This window comes from Dendropsophus ebraccatus, chromosome 5, assembly GCF_027789765.1.
Source record: "Dendropsophus ebraccatus isolate aDenEbr1 chromosome 5, aDenEbr1.pat, whole genome shotgun sequence".
NCBI lineage: Eukaryota > Metazoa > Chordata > Amphibia > Anura > Hylidae > Dendropsophus > Dendropsophus ebraccatus.
The window spans coordinates 69,774,890-69,797,447 of NC_091458.1; the positions used below are offsets into that span (position 1 = coordinate 69,774,890).

Consider the following 22,558-nt stretch of genomic DNA (forward strand, 5'->3'; position numbering starts at 1 on the left):
TGTAAAAAGAATTGTATACTGACCTGTTTATGCAAACTAAGCTTATCGATCTCAGACAAAACCCAGCCAACGCTTCCATCGCCTCCGCACACAAGTATTCGGAAATTATCAAATTTCTGAAATAATCGTAAACTAAAAAGTAAAAAGCAAAAAAACAAAAGTTAAAGGTCATTGAGTGCTATAGAGTTTACATTTAATTTTAGGAAAATTTTGAGGATATATAAGAAAAAGCAAACATTTTTTACTCTTTAGAAACAACTTCAGGACACGTGTCATTAATAAGCAAAAAAGAGCAATGTATTTCACTTAATATGATCATTTACAAATTGGCTATGAAAAAATTATATTAAGTTCATTGTTCTGCCTGTTCTTCACATAGGTTCCATCAGTGTGGGGAGTGAAGTCGTTTAATGCATTATAATTATGTCTGCTAAGGTGGTTTCTAATTGATGTACTAAATTTTCCTATATTTATTTATTTTAACTTTTGTTTATAAACATATTTTCCAAATACATGTATCCTAACTATGGAGGGAAAATCCCTAGTTATGTGCTTGTTTCATAAGCATAAAGTGGTTTTGAAAGTTATACAATCATCTAATAAATTAAGCCCAATGGGGGACATTTATTAAGTCCAGCATTTTTTGTGCTGGGCGTAAAATATCCCCACAGCTCCGACACTACAGAGATTTATGTAGAGGCGTATTGCATCCAACAAAACTCTGAGTCCAGCTTCCAGCAAGTGGTTGCAAAAATGGATTTTATTCAAAACCTTCGTCCCCGTACACACACTGCAGCATGCCCCCGACAAGATTCCTACGCGTTTCAGCTGCGACACGCAGCCTTAATCATGGCTAATCTTCAATTGCCTCTACATAAATCCCATGTGCACCACTGTGTGCGCAAGGAAACCTACGCCAGCTCAGAGCTGGCGTAGGTTTCCTTATAATTTTTCGTTGCAAAAAATTATAAATGAAGCGGACCGTAAGTCCACGCCCCCCCTGGTTCTGCCCCTCCCCACCCCCTCCCTGCCCCACTGGCGAAGGTGGCATAAAATGGCCTGATGCAAATATTTTATTCGCAAAACAGTCATTTGCGACTAAATTAATTTGCATCTGGCCATTTTACGCCAAAAAATACAACTTTCTTGTTTGATAACTTTCCCCCAATGTCTACTTTCACACATTTATTCAGAAACAAACTTGTAGCGTCTTACCCTAAATGGGGTCCTCCGTTCATCAAGTCAAAAACCTGAGCGGGGTTCAGCAACTGCTTGAATCTTCGGAGGAATTTCACACCCTGATTGTCTCCGCTTTTTGAATTCACAAAGACAAGTAAAGGACTAGCACAAGAGGGAGGGCAGGTCGCTTTCCAGAACCCTGGAACAAGATTAAAGGGGTATTCCCCCCAAAATTATTTTTGCATTAATATGTTGCCCACCCGTAGCTTTCCATCTTTCCAATATCAATGTATTAAGGATTTTGCAAAGTTTTGCTGTTATCCAGCTGCATTCACCCCCATGGATTGCAGAGAATCATCAGCTCTCAGTCCAACCCGACACACTCCCTGCTCCTGGCCCGCACCCTCCGAGACGGCATCACGTGTCCTCAGTCCCAGCACAGTGAAGTGACTGAGAACACTGATGGGGTGGCTGCTGTTAGAGAGGGAGACAGTGATCAGCGCAGCTAACTAATAGCAGCCACCCGATTACCCCCAGCCCAGAGCTCACCCCCTGTGTCCAGAGCCTCCCGACGCACCGTCCAGCACTCACCCACAGCACACAGCCCCCCGCCCCACAACCAAACGCGCCCCCCCCCCCCCCCATCACCCGTGGAATCCCTCACTCACTCGCGGCATAGCCTCCGCACTCACCCACGGCCCCCCCGGCAAGCTCCGCCCCTCGCAATCGCCTGCGACAAGCTCCGCCCCTCGCAATCGCCTGCGACAAGCTCCGCCCCTCGCAAACGCCTGCAACAAGCTCCACCCCTCGCAATCGCCCGCGACAAGCTCCGCCCCTCGCAATCGTCCGCGGCAAGGCCCCCCCCCGATCGTCCGTGCCAAGCTCCGCCCCCCTATCACCAGCGGCACCCGACCCGCGATCACCACCCAACCCTTCCACCGCACGATCACCAATTGGTACCCCCCCCCCCCTTCATGATCAGCCATGGGGCACCACCTTCACCCGCGGCACTCACCATCTCAGCTCTGCTACACCGTCCCCCCAACTCAGCTCTGCTACACCGTCCCCCCAACTCAGCTCTGCTACACCGTCCCCCCAACTCAGCTCTGCTACACCGTCCCCCCAACTCAGCTCTGCTACACCGTCCCCCCAACTCAGCTCTGCTACACCGTCCCCCCAACTCAGCTCTGCTACACCGTCCCCCCAACTCAGCTCTGCTACACCGTCCCCCAAACTCAGCTCTGCTACACCGTCCCCCAAACTCAGCTCTGCTACACCGTCATCCCAAACTCAGCTCTGCTACACCGTCCCCCCAAACTCAGCTCTGCTACACCGTCATCCCAAACTCAGCTCTGCTACACCGTCATCCCAAACTCAGCTCTGCTACACCGTCATCCCAAACTCAGCTCTGCTACACCGTCATCCCAAACTCAGCTCTGCTACACCGTCATCCCAAACTCAGCTCTGCTACACCGTCATCCCAAACTCAGCTCTGCTACACCGTCATCCCAAACTCAGCTCTGCTACACCGTCATCCCAAACTCAGCTCTGCTACACCGTCATCCCAAACTCAGCTCTGCTACACCGTCATCCCAAACTCAGCTCTGCTACACCGTCATCCCAAACTCAGCTCTGCTACACAGTCACCGCCAACTCAGCTCTGCTACATTGTCATCCCCAACTCAGCTTTGCTACACCGTCACTTCCAACTCAGCTTTGCTACACCGACACCGCCATCTCAGCTCTGCTACACTGTCATCATCTCCTTCATTGTCTCAGCTCTGCTACTTCACCATCATCAGGCAGAAGCATTGCATGATGGGAAATGTAGTTTCCTATCTTGGATATAGATCGGCTTTTAGAAAAACTTGTAACTCAGGAATGGCAGCAGCTAGAAAGATGGGAGACGGCTCAAAATACTCAGAGGGACTTGGTGAGTAAGGCCAGGTTTGGGAGCATTTCATTTTTTTAGCTCTTGGGGGGAATACCCCTTTAAGGGTACTCTTACATGGAACGATAATCGGCCCGATTCGGGCGATTATTGTTCCGTGTAATAAATACAATGATCAGCCGATGACAAAGATCATCGGCTGATCGTTGATATAGGTAAGAAACTAAAATTTTTGGAAACGGCGACCGCGCATCGCTACGTGTAATAGCGGTGCACGCCCGGCGACTGACAATATACATTACCTTTCCACGCTCCAGGGCTGCTCCTTCTCGCGTCCCGCGTGCTCTAGCTTCAGAGGGCCTGTGAGCTGACAGGCCGCTCAGCCAATCACAGTCCGGGACCGCCGCGGCCTGTGATTGGCTGAGTGGCCTGTCAGCTGACAGGCCGTTTTGAAGCTAGAGCGCGCGGGACATGGGGAGAAGACCACAGGAGCAGCCCTGGAGCGTGGATAGGTAAAGTATATAGTTTAAGCAAGGGCTGCCTTGTTAAACGATTATCGGGCCGTGTAATAGGCCCAGTAAACGAGCGCCGATCTAGCAGATCGGCGCTCATTTACAGTTGTTATCGGGCCCCTATCGGCCCGTGTAATACCACCCTAAGGTTAGGGTCTTATTAAATGGTTAATCACTCTAAGCATCTGGTCAATACACCAGTATCTGTAACATAGACAACCTAAATGATTACTTGAAAATGTCAAATGTCAAATGACTTATTTAGAAACACAAAAGAAATAGCCCGATGTACAAGACTTCGCTCACCTTTAGTTAGAAGATGATGACATACTTAAGATACTAAATGCCCTAGTAAAACATATTGCAATGACCTTAGTGATGCATACCTAAACACTGCATATATTGGAGGATTAAATAAAAACTTCATTCTGTAGGCACATACCATCAGAGTCTATACTGTTGAGAGCTGTAGGAGGTATTATAGATACTTTGCATTGGCCAAGGGGACATTTACGAGGGTATTGGTCCTTGCATGCAGTGTGTACCTAAAAAACATAAAACATATTTAACGCCTAAGGAAACATTGTTCACAGAAATGCAAAGAGGGAGGAAAACATCCAAGTTTTGAGAGAGGGCAGATCAAACAAATTATACAATAGCAGACTATAAAAAGAGAGGAGATTACATATTGGAGTCTGCTGAGGGAGAGCCCACATAAGCCGTGTATCTGTGTAGAGAGAGTAGAGAGCATTCATGGTGGAGTCTGCAGAGGAAAGACTGGAAAGCACAAAAGGAGAGGTGATCCCTCCTCATAGCTGGAAAGGGGAAAATCAGTATTAAAGGGAAGCTTTGCTGTATATGACAGCTAGTGAAGGCAGCAGCATCAAGAAGACACAGAGCTCACATCCAACATGTATTAATGGAAGGAACATGGTCACATGGGAAATGCCCAATGCCAGGAGCTATTTGCAACTTGCATACCAGGAAGTCAGAAAATGACTAAAGAAGTCATGCAGCCTGAAACATAGCCCAACTTTTTTTCTTCTTACTCTAGATATCTACCAGTATACACAAAAATTATATTTCCCATGTCAAATGTCTAATGACTTTAACAGTGGCAAAAAAACGGAAATCGATTTTAGACATTTAAGCCTACTGTTATCAATAAGGTGGTAAATATAGAATTTTATGTTTTTAACATAAAGGGGGGGGGAAAAATTATTGATCGATCTCACCATTGCTTTACACCAAAGGCACCGCCAATCCTGCAAACGTAACACACTGCCACATGTTTTATCGCAAACTGCACATTTGGCACTGACAGGCAAGTTTCCTTCTAGCCACTGATGAGGCATTGCTATCTGAAAATAAAAACCGTCGGAAACAAAAAAAATTAGCTATTGTGAGGTTTTAGCAGTGGACTATTAATGGAATGTTATTGATATTGAGCACAGACATGCACAGTATCTTTCTTTGGCAAGTTATCAATAACATAAGATACCTGTACATACTGCTCTATGCTTTACGCATAGGGATCCAATTATAGAGGCTTAAAAAACTCACTAAGGCTGCTTTAAAATGTTCACTCTACTGTCTGTGAAACATGGCCAGAAAATGCCTATCCTAGGCTGTTTTTCCTGCACGGCATGATGTATCAATATCACGCTGGAAGCAGGAAAACTGTTTGAATCCCGGCACATCTGTAAAGACACAGCCATGTGCCCTGCTTCATTACAGTGCCACAGAGATTCAAACAGTTTCCCTGCTTCCGGTCTAGGACAGGTATTCACCGGTCATCCGTGTTTCACGAACAGAACACAGAACGTGTAAATGCAGCCTCAGGCCCCGTTCACACTTAGCAAAACTAGCGGATTTCCGTTAGCCTCCCTCTCATAATGGGAGTCTATGGGAGGCGCGCGCTGCTGTTCTCACAGTGTCTCTCCGTGCTGAAGAATGAACATGTTCATTCTTCAGCGCGGGGAGAGCAGCTGCGCGCGCCTCCCATAGACTCCCATTATGAGAGGGAGGATAACGGAAATCCGCCGCGGACAATACCGCTAGTTTTGCTACATGTGAACGTAGCCTTAGAGGATCCCAGCATATGATGCTGGATATCCTAAGTGGTTTCCTCATTACAACCTTACAGGAAAAAAGATGCAAAGTACAAACAACCATCTATACTCACACCATCCTCATCCTCAATGATATCTTTGCCAATGGAAGCTAGTGTTGTCCACTTGCAGTTGTTTGTAGCTCTTACAGCACACCTCTTATGAGCCTTAAATTTACATACTAAAATGATAGAAAAATAGATATTAGTAGATGCTGTTACATTGATGCCATTAAGGAAACTAAATGCAACATTAAATATTAACTGCTATGTCTGATCCAGCTGTTGGTAAACGTGCCCCAGGCATACATATGTAATGATCTCTAAGTACTTCAGCATCAAATCTGTCTTGTTGCACAGACACGCGGACTGAATCCAGCGGAGACATGCCATGATATTGGTATCATGTAGAAGACATGAAAATTTGTTTTTCCAAATGACAAATGTAACGAGGACAACGTGCAGAAATCCCTTTTCTAGGAGTAGGGATGGTCCGAACAGAGTTCGTACGAACCCGAACCATCCGCAATGATTACCACTGTCTGCCCGCTCCGTGCAGCGGGCGGATCAAGCGGGAGGAACGCCTGGAAAACTGGGATACAGCCATAGCCATAGGCTGTATCCCAGTTTTCCAGGCAGTCCTCCCGCTGTATTCACCCGCTGCACGGAGCAGGCAGACGGCGGTAATCCGATGCCGAGCGTTCAGGTTCAGCCGAACCCGAACCTCAGCGGGTTCGGACCATCCCTATCTAGGAGGTATTGTTTCACAGCAAATTCACAGCTGACTCTTGAGCATTTCACAGACTCTTTGAAATCTTTCTTCTTCCAATGCCTCCAATTTCACAGAAATGAGTGAACTTACAGTAAGTTCACGTTTGCACAAACCCAATCGCTCAGCATTTGAATCCTACAGACTGAAGAAGATGGATGCAGCCTAATGCTGAACCATTGGGTTTGCTGCGAATTTGAGTTTACTGTAAATTCGCTTATCTCTATTCAAAATATAAAAAAATAACTAATGTGCCAGGGGGTTATCTAGCCTTTAATTTTTATTGCAGTAAAAAACAGATCTACCAGTATGCAAACTTCTATTTTCAGAGCTACTGTTGTATACACACCAGAAGCTGCCATTCAGACTACAAGTGTGTGTGATGTAAAGAGATACATGAGGGACTACAGAAGAATCCACATCCATATTGGAAAACTATTGTGAGTGAGGACAGCAAGGTATTCTATTCCAGTGCACATATATCTAGAAGAGAGAGTGACAAGCAATTACTTAGGATCTATCTGCTGGAGCGGGCAGGCTTTATAATGGGCTGTGTACAGATAGCGGCTTTCCTGCCTGACTGATTCCCGTATCATTGCATAAACAGGCTCTCTCAAGCGGCAGCTTGTTATATTTTATATTAAACACATACTCATTCGCTGGCAACAGAAGAAACACTTAAGAAAATCAGATTTTTTTTATTTTTATGGAATTGTTTTATGTTTGGTGTTATGCCCGATTGATATTTAAGTATTTAAACAGAAATCCTTTAAGTGTGCACATGCATCAGCCATGGGTGGAAAGGATAATTCACATTGAAAAAAGTAGGTTATTTCCATGGCAAACACAAAAGCATTGCAAGTTGCCTGAATTGACAGAAAATGCTCTTAAGTTTGTCAACAACAGAGAAAGAGCATGTAAGAATGCAGACAGCTCTCTACAAGTATACTAAAGAAAAAGTATATATATTATAGGGAATGAACCCGAACGCTCAGCAGCAGATTCCCGCTGTCTACCCGCTCCGTGGAGCAGGCGAATACAGCGTGAGGAACGCCTGGAAAACTGGGATACAGCCTATGGCTATGGCTGTATCCCAGTTTTCCAAGCGGTCCGCCCGCTCCACGGAGCGGGCAGACAGCGGGAATCATTACCGAGGGTTCGGGTTAGTACGAACCCAAACCGAACTCTGTTCGGCCCATCTCTACTAAATACATTACACAGCTGCTGGCCAACAATGATCCCCTATAAACAGCGTACATGTATTTCAATAGAGAGAGAGAAAATAGCACCACAGACACCTTGGGCAGCGGCTAAAACTCCACATGCTAATTCTTTCTTATGGGTTGCACCTGTAGACAGGCGACAGCTGTTGTTCACCTCTTGAGTCCCCATACACATGAATGTTTGGGCCATATATTCTGAACAGAGAAAATTCTCTCCAAAAACAAAAGAATCAGGCAGCTGACACCCAATGTTCCTAATACCTACCATCTGTCGGAGGGTATCTATAAACATTGAGCAGTCATTGATCAGAAATTGTCAGGTCACACCAAAATCAGCCAGTTTGGACCACCACCAAATCCATGGCTTCTCTTGACTGTGATGTCATGTGCATAGGCAGCCATAAGGTGCACATAGACATTAGGTGAAAGTCTGCCAAACCCACCAATTTTAATGGGACCAACTAATTGTCTAATGTGCAGAGGGTCTCAGCGCTCTTCCAAAAGCAGATTTTGGGGGAATCAAGAATTAAGTAACTGTCTGTTAAAAGTCTGGTAACATCCCAGTCTCATTCTCATCATGCAAGGCTAGCTAGGGATAGATGATTCAACCAGGTATGCCAGCCAGTTATCTTCCTCTCTAGTGACCAGTGTCGGGAAAGACTTTCCAATATCTTAGAAATATAGTCTGACCAACAACTATCTCATAAATATGGTCTCTGATATGTTTGCAAAGCGTATACAAGCAAAGGACAAACAGATATCTAAAAAAGCAGGAAATAAGTGATGGGCTGCTTGCTACAACTACCCTTATAAACACGTTAAACATTGGACTTTCCCTAATAGTGTGAAAAAAGTGTACACAATAGAGTTTATGTAGAGTATGCGGAACAGCATGGTTTATAGCAAATGATGAATGACATCGAGAAAACACTGAGAAAAATAACAAAGCAGAACATTTAGTAAAACAGGTTTCATCTATAGTTACTGGAATTAAACATTACACCACAGTGAAAACAAACAGAAGGAAACTCCCTCATCACACTTCAGGGCTTAAAGTAGTCCATTCCTTTCTCTCTAGTGGCTTGTAGCCAGAAACCAGGCTGCTTCCTTAAAAGAAAAGGCTATTAGCCCCTTGCTTTCTATCTGCTCCATTCCAGCCACAGACCAATGATGTCTGGAAGTTACCATTAGTTTACTAAAACCAGAAGACCATTACTTGCCAATATGGGAAACACACTCAATACTTTCACTTTATATTCCAATATATTTGTTTTCTGAGAGCTTTTACATATATAATCCACAATAAGCATGTCTTCCTTATGCCTGCAGCAGTTCAAATCTTATAAGGGTCGATTCAAGATCACATGACTGTATGGAAGATGTGAGTTATTTTCTAATTTTAGTACATTTTACTAAATCTAGTCTAGTATTGTGTGCAACGAAAACAAAGGGGTTCAAACAATGGAGCAAAATAATGAGAAAATAGGGCACTTAAAGGGGTTGTCCAGTGAAAATCTTTTTCTTTCATATCAACTGATTTTAGAAAGTTATATAGATTTGTAATTTACTTTTATTTAAAAATCTCAAATCTTTCCATACTTATTAACTGCTGTATGTCCTGCAGGAAGTGGTGTATTCTTTCCAGTCTGACACAGTGCTCTCTGCTGAAATCTCTGGCTGAGACAGGAGAGATTTCTATGGGGCTTTACTGCTACTCTGGACAGTTCCTGTCTCAGCCAGAGATGGCAGCAGAGAGCACTGGATCAGACTGAAAAGAAAACATTTCTTGCAGGATATATAAAAAAATGTATAGTATGGTACAGTGTTAGCCAGAAAAATCCATATCGTGGTAAATACTTGTAATCAAAGTATTTTAGGAGTGATACCTTTATCGGCAAACAAAAAATTGCTTGAGTAGTGAGCTTTCGGGATTCACAAGATCCCTTCGTCAGACAAGTTCACAAATGAATAACTTACAGAAACAGCACAACATTTTAGGGATGTTACAAGCAAGAAAAGAGAGACATCTGTGAATAAGGGGGTGGGGGATGAGGGCGTAAATACATCACAGATAAGCCAGGGCAATAAAAAGGACTTGTTGTAAATTAAGGGTATATTCACACGAACTGACTTGCAGCGAGATTCTTGCTGCGAGTCCGGCAGGTCCTGGCAGTTCCCACACACTATATACTTGCTGCGTTCTGAACGATCCTTGCAGCGAGGAGAGGTAATGTAAGCTTACAGCGGAGGAGCCGGGCGGGAGCAGAAGGGGTTAAGGGCGGTAGAATTACATACTCGCTGCGGTCGTTCAGAGTATATAGTGTGTGGGAACTGCCAGGACCTGCCGGACTCGCAGCAAGAATCTCGCTGCGAGTCCGTTCGTGTGAATATACCATAAAGCTTACTTGGAAGTCCAAGATTCTTGGTCAGTTCAGTCTTATCTGTGGAGTGTCAGGTGCCAGGTTTAATCCATGTGTTAATGACTTGAATGTTTTATCAATTTGAATTCCCACACTTTCCTCTCTCTGTCACTCTGGAAGTGACCTTTGAGGACCATAACCTTTAAATCTGTTATTCTATCGTCCAGTCCTGAGACTGAGGACTGAGGAGCCTTAAGTGTGGGAGACTTGAGATTTTTAAATAGAAGTAAATTACAAATCTACTGTAAATTTTTGTGACACCAGTGGATTTGGAAAAAAAAAAAAAAGATTTAAAAATATGTGCCATATGTAAGGATGCACCACATCATTTCAGCCCAATTATTGCGGGGTCAAAAGTAGAGTGGTGGTGTGGGTGTGGGGAAGCACAAGTAATCCAAGTCTAAAGAGTTGAAGCCACTGCTTAACATAAAAACCATAAAAGATAGAAAAAAACATTTCTTCCATAATAACAGTATTTCTCTGTTTAACCGGGAACAAGGCTTTAAAATACTGTCTAGTCACAGATCAAACATGATATGTAAGTCGCTAACTATAAGATGTAAATCGGCCATTTACCAGGGCTTGCTCTATGGCTGCTCAGTTACGTAAGGGCAGAGCTAGGATCAGTGACTACAAGAGTGCCTAGAGGTATCCTGGGACACACCCTCTGTCTATCATTGTTTTAGGCTACTGCCGTCTCCTCTTACTTGCAGCTCTGCCTCCACTGATGCTGCATATGTGCATTGGGAGATGATTTCTATTACAGCAAGGCCAGAATAATTATAAAGTACAGACTACCAAATCACCAGGGAGAAAAATAGTAGCAGGCACCTGAAAGCACATATACTATGGCCTGTAGGGTCTATCTTATAAATAGTCTGTAACATCCTATTCATGCAAAAGGTTTTGCACCACACAGTTGCTTAAAGGAAACGAGCAGCACAGTATAGATCTACTGTGCTGCTTGCGGATCATACCAGAAGCAGCCGCAGCAGTAACTTTACAGAAGGGAAAGATATGTTTTATTACGCCGTGCGTAGCCGGGGGAGAGGCTGCAACTAGTCATCAGGGTAGGGAGTCGCCCAAAACTAGTCATGGCTCTCTGCCTGCCATCGTACAGTGCAGGGGTGACTTACAGGCAGGCAGGCCACTATGCTTTGCGAGCAGCACAGTAAATATACATTGTGCTGCTGGGAACCCTAACACCACAATCATGCTGAATGGTTCCTTTTAATACATGCAATTTAAAATAAAATGGTCGATGCCCAATTCACTTGTCACATACCTTCACAGGACAGTCCATGAGAGGTGACCCCAGAAAGGCTTTCTCGGCACACATTACAGAAGGTAGGGCGGGCGTGGGAGCAGGCGTACCAGTTATGCATTCCTGAGAAATGTTCCACATTAAACTGTGCGGTCTAACAAGGGAGAAGTTGAGACAAAATTTGGCAGCACAACTACAGCTAAGTCAGTTCTATGCATTGACAATCTACAAGCACAAAGGCAGAAGAAAAGAGCAGGATCTAAGGGTCTAAACATGAAGCCAATAGACTTTATGCTAGGACAATGGTAAAAAAAAAAAAAAAGAAACATTGGATGGGGTTGGGAAGTTTAGGACCTAATTTATGATGTCACTTATGGAGAATATAATTGCAGATTTCTAAGTGTTTATGTGCGAGAGGAGGGTGTGAATTGAGCAGAAGGGAGGCTTTCTTAGGCTGTGTTCACATCTATGTCTGAAGCAGATACTGTTACATTTGATGAGAAGAACAATGCAGCTTTATTCTTCCGGTCAAAGCGACTGTCACTACAAGGGAACCTTATGGAGCCCACTTAGTCACTGTGATCCATAGGTCCCTCTTGGTGTTAATCATGTGACAGGTCTAGTGCTCAGTCCAGCTGTTCTGCAACTATGATAGAACTGAACTATCGGAATGACACAGATGTGAGCAGAGCCTTAAATGAGATAAGAGGCCAAATGCAGATATTGCAGATTATTGTCTAGAAGACAAGCCTGTGAAATCTGTGAAAATATCATTTTCATTTCATACTATCGTGACTGATTCGACTATTACCAAAATGTTAGTTTAACTTGACTTTCAATAAACAAATTTCTTAAGACAGCATTCAAAAGACCAATGTGCAATTCACCTTGTTTTTCAACCTACTATAAGAAACTATGTTTGGACTGCTAGAATCATTTATCTGAGGTCCATATAAATGCAGTGGAATATCCACATTGGACTTCCTAAATTGTATACCAGCCAGCCCGCTACTTTGTGGTCAGAAGATACGTGGCCCTACCGATACAAACAGCAGTCAGGTAAGAACCCTACTGCCAGAGCCAGCTGTTACCACCTCAAGTCACCGCTCCATACATCTCACAAGTTTCATTGCATCACATTAACAAACTGCCTACCTCGTAATGCTCTCTGGATTGCACGGACTTCAATGAGCTGATCCAATCCTCCATTTCTTTCCTGTTCTCTGCACACAATATGAGTCTTCTAAAAGGAGTGATTATCTGAGGAGGAAGGGAAAAAAAACAAAAGAGAAAATAATAAGGATCTGCAGATCTAACTGTACTAAACAACTGTGGCAGAGCTGTGAAAGCTGCGCGGATATCCAGGGAACGTGTTTCTCTTGCTCTGATCAGATGTTCTTCCGAGCTGCATAATCATTTAAGCTTTGCATAGTGTCTTGATGAAAAATACCGCGTGTGAGAGTGGGGGAAAGAAGAGTCCACTTTCATCTCATTGTAAACCACCGCAAGCAAGACTTATCTTGATCCCAGCAGACTAATTTATAAGATTTTGTTACGGAAGGGAAAGAAAGGAGCAGAAAGTCTTCCCTGATAAAACTCGAGAGGCTACATGATGGCAGAGCTGGCTGGGAATGGCTTCACAACACACTGTGCTCATATACCCACACAGACCCCTGTGATGTATAGGACCACTGAGAACTCCCCGAGCCTGTGTACATTATAATTACTCCTTACATCGAAGTGTTAGCTTAGTAAAATACTGGTTGGCTACTACTTGTACCTGTATAGCTCCAGGTCACAATTTCAGCAGTAGTTGCCTTGTACAGAATGACAAGTAATGTGGTTATACAGACATCCTATTCAGTACACTTCAATTAGGAATCACTAAATACAATCTCTATTTCATCAGGATTTTCTTTGCTCTGCTATATTTATATCCCATAGCCAAATCATTTCAAGAAATAAGGAAGTATTGTATTTGTTGGATGCAGTCATCTTACTAGTAAAGGAACTGAAACCATCATGTTATTAATAGTCAAATAAGAATAAAACGGCATTTTCCTATTTTTCTGACAGAAGTATATACTCTTTTGTAATAGAAACCTAAAAAAAGGTTCCATCAGTATTATAAGGGTTTTACCACACGGTCACAGTCTATAGGATAATGCAAATCAAATGTGGGAGCTTGGGTCACGGAAAGGGGGGCAGACCGAATCGAAACAGTGTGGGAGAGATGTGATGGAACAAAAGTCAGCAACAGGGAAAATAAATGAGCAGCTTTTCGCCTTCTATATCTGTACAATGGATTGTTTTTCTTCCTAAACAATGCCCTTCATCTACCCAAGCAGGTAAAGCTATATCTTGCAACTCACCGGACTGAGAGACAATGACAATTTCTAATCATACCTGCATCAACATAATATACTTTAATACATCAACCATAAAATTCATAAAGATCTACAGTATTGACAATGCTAACTCTATACATGAATATTTTCCTGCTTTGAGCTCTCAGCTACTATAACCATGGACTATATAGTCAACTCTACATCACCGCTTCACATTCTCTACCAGGACCAATGTGGTTAATTTTGGACTATTTTAAAATAATCTCAATTTGTCTACAATTTTTCTTCTTAAACCCAATAGAACCTTAACCTAAGAATTCAGCCAAGTTTGGTCTTAAGGAGCAGAACGTGTTTTTTCCCCCTATAGTCTGAAATAAGACTTTTTATTTTATTTACCCTATAGTGTTGATTCAGAGAAAAGGGAAAAAACATGCAGACTCCATTACTATAACCTGTAATATAGTTATCCAGAAAGGTATCCAGACAATCCTTGAACTCTTTCAGTGAGTTTTCCCTGACCATTTCTCCAGGCAGAAAGTACCATAGTCATACTGCTCTTATAGTAAAGAATCCCTTTCTATGTCAGTATAGAAAACTTCTTTCTTTAAAGGGTACCTTTCATTTAAACAAACTTCTAACATGTCAGAGGTTTGTATTGGTTGGGGTCCAGGCGTTGAGACCCCTGCCAATGATTAGAATGAAGGGGCAGGCATGTGCTGCCTCTTCTTCTCCACCTCACTGCTAAAGTAGCGATGGAGACAATTATAATGGAGCCCTATGGAACTTCCACTACAGTGATTACTGAAATATACATAGGGCTCCATCATGGGACCTTAACACAAGGCAAAAGTCAGCTTCGACAATGACCGAGATTACTATAAAACAAGATTGCTGTTTGGATTTGAGAAGCGCATTTCATTTTAAGACAGTGATGTAATGGAAGTGATAAGAGTCAGTAAGTTTGCGCTATAGGGAGCTGAGCCATAACAGGAAGAACATGTAAAGGTAACTGACATGTATAGAAACGTGGGTGGCACAGCGGCTGAATACCACTCCTCTGGAATACTGTCAGCATGGGAACAACCACTACCAACTGCTTCTAGCATCTACAGGAGTTTCCAAGACAAAAAAGTACCTAAAATTAGATACACGTCAATCCTTTACAAAGTATCACGCCTTGAAAAATCTTTTCTTATGGAAAAGCAATGCTGGAGGACAACTCTTATGATTATTTTTTTTTTTCATTCCTCCTGGAGATTTTTAAAAAAGAGCTGTCCTCTTGTGTAAAGCCTCAGTATACTTTTACTTTTATCGGAATCCCAATCATTTTGGTCTCCTACATATGAAACAGATGTAGGGTAAAAAAAAACAGTAGCACTTTTCCAGACCTTCAATGGAACATAAATGTGTGTTTTTCACTCAGGGTTACGCTCCCCTGCTTACTACAGCTTTGCCATTAGGTTCCATTTTCCAGGCATGCCATTTATGCACCAGAGAGCTCAGGATGAACACTGCTATAAGAGCAATGGTTGGATATTATTTAAAAGATAATAGTACTGTTAGAGGGATGCGTGGCACTAGGGAGGGGTAACATTTTACATGGCAAGCACTTTTCTGGACAGGAAACATGAAAATAACCATTGCATAATAGTTATTGTCACAGGAAGTATAAAATCTGTGTTATACATAATTTTCAGGTTCTGGCTTCTAAAGTATCAATAAGTGGTTTTGGGCTATGTTTAGCGCTGTGATCCACTCATACTGGTAGCCGATGGACGGCTTGCTATTTAAAGCTACAGGAAATAAGGTCAGCATTTCCAGGAAAGGATAGACACATTCTTTAAGATGTCATCTGCTTGCAACTAGTAGAAAAGAAAAGCATATGAAAACTACAAGAGCCTCTCTCTTCATCTGTAAAGTCATATAACTGCTTCTTTTGGTCGCTGTTTCCTTGTGGCTGAGCTCAACAACAGCAGATTTCTTCCCAATAAATTCTTAATGCAAAGAACCATTTTTTCCTCATTAGCTGGGAGCCAAATGCAGGCCTTATTACTTCAGTCGTCTTCTTTTTTTCCAGTGGACAGCTCATGAAGCAGAACACAGAGGAGTCATTAAAGCTCAATCTAATCCCGGCCGCCCTAACAAGCATGTAATGTTTACCACGGTCAACAATGGACAATGATGACATCATGCAAAGGATTCCCTGTAACATGCTACAGCCAAACAGCACGTCACCCACATATTCTGGGCCCCAGACGACACACAAATTACTTTCAGCCCTGTTTCTGATCGTGCAGAATGTGACAATTTAAAGGGACTTTAGAAATAAGGCAAAACAAGACTAGGAAAAAGCCTTCAGTCTTGAAAAGATCTAAGCTAAAAAGCTGAGCTTATCATTTAGCTTTTAATAAAGAGCAGAGAGGTGCAGACCTGCAGTGGGCTTCTCATAACCATTGTTTGTACATTGAAGGTACTATAAGAGACAGAATTAATAGACCTTTATAACCTTATTTTGCCCTTAGGGCAAACATGCCAGACTGAAGTAATCAATTTGACCAATCCAAGAAAGTCTTCAGGCTGGGTGCACATGTAGAGGCCGCAGCAAAAAAACAAAATGGAAAAAAATAAATCTACAAGGTTTTCAATGACGGCACAGTTTTACCAGCAAAGAGGGTTCTTATCTGTAAAACAATAACACTAACAATTTATTTTAACCCATTCACCCCACAGCAATTTGTTTTTGTTTTCTGCTTTTGTTGTTAAACCATACTTGTTTTCCTTTTTAATCATCAATGTCCTACCGATAAGGTCTTATTTCTTGTGGGACACACAGTACTTTTTGAACTTTTTTTTATTTAAATTGCTTTGCATCACTATATTCTGACTCCTATAACTCTTCTATTTTATCCATCTCCTATTACACCTTATATATGGCATGGTATAAAAGAAAGACAAACATGGCAGCCATGAAAGCCTTCACAAGGCCCAGTCTGCCATGATTGCATTGTCAGTGGGTGACCAGAGCTCATATTAGAGCAATACTGAACACCTAACTTCTTAGATGCTGTCTACGCTACTGACTGCAGCATTTATGGGAATACATGAATATGATCAGGGTTCTCTCTGATACCAGTCACTGACAGTGGGTACTAGCAGCAAATAGCAGACCCCACATTCAGCATGGATACATGTAAGGCTACTCTGTACCCACAATCTGACCCCCCCCCCCCCTCCCTCAAACCACTTGTACCTTCGGATAGCTGCTTTTAATCTAAGATCTGTCATGCGGTCCGTTTGGCAGGTGATGGAGTTATTGTCCTAAATAAATACTTTTAAACTTGCAGCCCTGTGCCAAACGTGAGTATCTGTGCCCTAACTTTGCACCACCCCTCCGTCCCTCCTCCTCATCATCATTAGGAATGCTCCAGGCAGATTGCCTTCTACTCCCCACCTGTAGCAGCCTGGCACATGGGCTGGATCGTTAAGGACCTGTGCAATGTTTAGCATGGAAAAAATGTTTCAGTGGCATTCCTAATGATGAAGAGGGTGGGGAGGAGGGACCCCTCCGGTGGTGCAAAGTTAGGGCACAGATACTCCCGTTTGGCACGGGCTTCAAGTTTAGGGTGCCTTCACACGTACCGTATGACTGCTTATTTCTCCCACAAAACTTGCATCAAACTTGCATGAAAGTAGCTGCGCTTTTTGTGGTGTTGAACTCGCCTGTGAAAATCATATGACAATCAAAACTCGCATTTAAAAATTGCACCACACACGCAGTGAGAATACACATACAATGGCTTGATAGCAATCAGTATCACTGTGGATTTATGTGCGAGAAACTCGCAGCGATAAATACACGGCAATACGGTACGTGTGAAGGCACCCTTAAAAGTATTTTTTGGGGACAATAACTGCATTACCTGCCGAACGGACCCTAGGACAGATCTTGGATTAAAAGCAGCTATCCGAAGGTACAAGTGGTTTGGAGGGCTAAGATTGTAGGTACAGAGTCGCTTTAAATGTCAAGAAGGAGTAAAAACTACACTGACCTATGATGAAACCCGATGACGGTTTTCAAACACACTGTGGCTGCTAAGGGCAAACATACCCTTACTTAGGGTTAAACATCAAACAAAAATGCTCAGATCCACCAGGTTCCATGCAATGTTAATAAAGCAATCTTAATCTGAATATTAACTATTCAGTGATTCTGTGTTTTCTGGCTTCAGACCTATAAGTGTGAACTCACATGAAACAAATTTCTGCAACTGTCCCCATCAACTAAATGGGACTTGCAGAAATCTAAGTGAATGCTGTAGGAAAAGCCATATTAACATGAATGGGACAAATAATCAGTTGTAGAAAACTCTGCAACATGTAAATACACCTTTAAGCCAGTTTTACACATACCGCATTACAGTGAATTCTACACAGCAGGTTTTACAGTAAATCCACTGCGATGCTCTTTAGTGTCATTTTCTATGGCTCTGCATTCTCAGAGTGGATTTTCATTCCACTTCCAGAATGTTGCCCCTCCCCACTTAAAGCACCGCTGCAGAGCTAAAATTTTACCTGCCCACTCTCCCGCCTACTTCTTTGGCTGCCGGAGCCACTGGTTGGGTGTCCAGGACACCAGGGAGTTGGAAGCCAGAGAAGCAAGTGGGAGGGTGGACATGTAATGTATTAGGTTGGCAGTGGTAGGTTAAATGGACAGGGGCTACATTGTCTGATATTCATTCCGCTACAAGAATGTAGATTCATTGGAAATAAAACTACAGTGCATCGCAGCACATTTTGCTGCAGAACTCACAGCGTAAAACTGCTGTGATGCGGTACATGTGAACAGGACCGTATTAACAGCTGTTGCTGCCCTAGGCACTAAACCGGAAGACGCCTATCTTGCGGAGCGTGGAGGAGAGTGGTTTCGGCCACATGCATTTCTCTACATGAAGAAACATTGTCTGAATCGCATTTTCATGTTTTTTAACAGCTTAAAACATAAATTTCCACATTGAATCAATGATTAGAGCCGTCTGCATATTTTCTGAAGGAAATAGGTAGGTAATAGCTCCAGGCGTCACAGCCATATCAGACCTGACCATACCTCCCCCCCTCAAAAAGACACCAGATTTACTGGCAAGTCTGAACAGGAGGTGGGAGACTTAAAAAAAATAAAAATAAAAACAAAAAAAAAATCTTTTTTCCACCTGCTCCCTGGTGCTGCCCCAGGCATCGGACCACGAGTGCCTAGTGGTAAATATGGCCCTGCATGTAAATCTGGTCTAATAGAGCTGAAACGTGTCAGGAACTGGTAGCCTATAATAAGTGCTCAGAATGTTAGAATATTTTAATTTCTTAAAGGGGTAGTGCGGCGCTAACAAATTATTCACAGAATAACACACATTACAAAGTTATACAACTTTGTAATGTATGTTACGTCTGTGAATCGCCCCCTTCCAGTGTCCCACCACCCCCGCACGTGTACCCGGAAGTGTGGTGCATTATACATACCTGATCCGTGTCGCGCATGTCCGCCATCTTGTGCCAAGAGGTCATCTTCGGACGGACCGATCCGACCGTCCCTATTGCCGACCGCCTTCTGCAGCGTCATCAGATGCTCATCCGCGATTGGCTGAGCATAACTGTGCTCAGCCAATTGCCACTGAGCACAGTTATGACACGGCAGAGTAAGGCTGGCATCAGGGACGGCGGCAGCGATTCGGCCGGCCTCCCGAAGATGACGTCTTGGCACAAGATGGCGGATGGGCGCACCACACTTCCGGGTACACGTGTGGGGGTGGTGGGACACGGGAAAGGGGCGATTCACAAACATAACATACATTACAAAGTTGTATAACTTTGTAATGTGTGTTATTCTGTGAATAATTGTTTACCGCCACACTACCCCTTTAACTAACCGAAACCATCTCTTTTTTAAAACCTGTTTCCCACTACCACTTCCTTTCCATTTTATCCAGTGTTTAGAGGTTTCACACACAAATAACCACATAGTGACATAAACACATTATGGATACTTTAAGTGTAACTGTCATTTATTTATTTATTTTTCAGAAATTAATGGTACAAGTGATCTCAAGAAACTCTGTAATAGGTTTTTTTTAATGAAAAAAAGCCTCTTCCTGTACTCAAAGAGCTTTTTCCCAATCAACGCCCTCCCCTTTCTTTTCTTTATCTGTGCATTATTAGGCAAAGCCGTCTTCATCACAGAGGAACAAAGTGAAGACGGGTTTGCAGAGTCCAGTTATAACCTATGGAGGGGTCATAGGGGATGAGTGAGCAGAGAGAACAGACAAGAAGTTGTACAGTTTGCAGACTGTCTGGCACACAAAACGCTGGATTTAGAAGTCAGAAAGGTCAGTGCTTATCTGAGAGCTTGGCGAGAGAAGATTGCAGGATGTAGTGTTTTGTAGGGCTGCCTTTTTTCCCTTTCTGTGCTCACTTACCCCCCTCGAATCCTCCCCTCTCGATAGAGCATAATGGACACAGAAATCCTGCTTCCTCTGAAGTGAGGGGGGAGGTAGGAAGGCAGCCTTTGCTTTTGCTTAATAAAACCAAGTTTAGAGTTTCTTAAGCTCAGTTGTACTATTGATATTCATTGATTTCTGAAAAATGACATTTAAATGAGAGTTACGCTTTAATGTACTCTGTTTTATGAAAGATGGGTTTGCCCAGATAGCTTGGCTATAAAAGCAGTATCTGTCTTCCATTGTCAATATAGCATAATCGTATTCTGAAATTTGGTACATAGACTATTTGCTGACATCAGGCTGGGTCTATTGGTTCTGTCACTTATATTCTTGCTGGGCTTTAAAACCAGTGCTGCAGTCAAATGTTTTAAAGAATTGAGTTTTTAAGAATATATGAGCACTACAACAAAAATTAAAAACACTGCTCTAAGTATTCTTTTTAATATAATCTGATCCTCACACATGAACACAGTTCACTGTAAAAGAGAAAGAGTAACTTAGATTCCACTAGTTGTTGATATCATTCTGTAGGACTCAAACAAAACTGCTAGTACATGCCCTCATCATCTCTCGCTTGGACTATTATAACATCCTCCTCTCTGGCCTCATATCTAACACCCATGCTCCCCTCCAATGCATCCTTGACCTTTGCTGCTTCCCTAATCCACCTCTCTCTCCTCCTTTGCCAACCCCATCACTGGCTAACAAGTCAATTTAAAGGGATATTGTAACCTCCTTACTCTTGCTACATTTCATCCATGGACAGTGTCACCTAAGTGAGGCTAGGACCCACCTGCCATGAAGCCCTGCCTGGATACTGTCCACGGATAAAATGAAGCGATTTTAGAGTAGTAAGACAACACAGACAAGTGTTATACAGGTATATATTAAAAGTGCAGCAGGTGAGGAGAACCGCACATAGAGTAAGTGGGTGACAGCATCGCTTTGAATTGTCAACCATAACCATACAAGGCCGTCCAAAATCTGTCCCCTTCATAGATCTCAGACTTACCAATCCTCATCCTCACAAGACCTCTGTCTCGGCTCTCCACTTTTCTGCTCCTCACACTACCATCTCCATGATTTCGCCTCAGTATCCCCCATACTCTGCAACTCACTACTCTGACATATCTGACTCTCATTCACCATTATAATCTTCAAAAGCAACTTAAAAACCCATCGCTTTAGATTAGGCCACAACCTACAATAACCCTGTTGACATGTCACCACACTGATCAGCTGATCCCCTAACCCACTGTGTCACTCCCTTGTAAGCCCTATCTATTAACCCTTATCATATGTACAGTGCTCTGGAATCAAGGGTGTAATATTATTATTATTATTATTATTATTATTATTATTATTATTAATAATAATAATAATAATAATAATAATAATAATAATAATAATAATAATAATAATAATCCCATACAGACCAGATAGTGTCTCACAGTTATTGAAAATTAGATAGAGGTACTGACATTTTGTGAACAGACTGTTTTACCTCCTTACATAGATTTGCTATAGTATAGTATAGTATAGTATAGTATAGTATAAAGATCTGATAACTGTGAAGGCCAGGAAGCAAAGAAAACTCACTTATGCTCATTCAAACCAAAACATGGCTATAAGAACCCTAACCCACAAAAGAATAAACTTGGCTGTCTAAAATGTATAGATAAGCCCTACTGTCCAAACATCCATCCACAGGTATCAGACCACCCAGGGTGTGCTAATAAAACATTCCTGGTGGGCAAAGATCCACATAAACATGAAAATACATGAATTTGGGGTTCCCATAATAGGGGTGATGAGAATCAGAGAAACACCATCTATAGGTTCTATGTGGAGTTTAGCTCAATCTCGACGAACTTGAATGGAGCCACCATGCAACACCATACACTTCCTATGGGCAGGCAAGTTGCCCTATTTGTGAAGGAAAGCAGCCACGTCTCTCTAACCCTGGACAAGCACTTTTATTTGTGCCTACTACACTTTGTAGAAGGTGATACCTGTTACTTGATGCCAGTGACTAAAAGCCTTTTAGCATGCTCCTCATATGAGTAGCAGATGCATGAACAGTAGGTGCATTATTCATAGACTTACAAGTTAAGCTGCACACACTGAACGGTGTTCACATGAAGTGTGTCACCACTTTCTTAAGAGCTGCAGGGCCATTACAGGTATTACTGCACAGTGATGCCGATCCACTGTACATGGAGCGTCCACATTTACGTGACTAAGTGCTTAGGTTACCCTTTGTAGCCAAAACTGAACTGTTCAAACCTAAGTAACCTGCATCTTCTTGATGTTGTCAAATGAAAAAACACATGATCTAACATCTAATATACTGT

At 42.7% G+C, this 22,558-nt stretch overlaps 1 protein-coding gene across 7 annotated transcripts in view; it reads right to left on the bottom strand.

Moving 5' to 3' along the window:
- DGKH (diacylglycerol kinase eta) overlaps window positions 1-22,558 on the bottom strand; it is a 206,233-nt gene that overhangs the window by 58,848 nt on the left and 124,827 nt on the right. For all 7 annotated transcript variants that reach the window (XM_069970557.1, XM_069970558.1, XM_069970556.1 and 4 more), the window contains 7 exons: window positions 12,524-12,628; window positions 11,390-11,522; window positions 5,768-5,874; window positions 4,818-4,943; window positions 4,025-4,127; window positions 1,216-1,378; window positions 24-132 (listed from right to left, as the gene is read on the bottom strand). In XM_069970557.1, coding sequence (XP_069826658.1) covers window positions 24-132; window positions 1,216-1,378; window positions 4,025-4,127; window positions 4,818-4,943; window positions 5,768-5,874; window positions 11,390-11,522; window positions 12,524-12,628 — 846 coding nt within the window. The remainder of the gene's footprint in view (window positions 1-23; window positions 133-1,215; window positions 1,379-4,024; window positions 4,128-4,817; window positions 4,944-5,767; window positions 5,875-11,389; window positions 11,523-12,523; window positions 12,629-22,558) is intronic.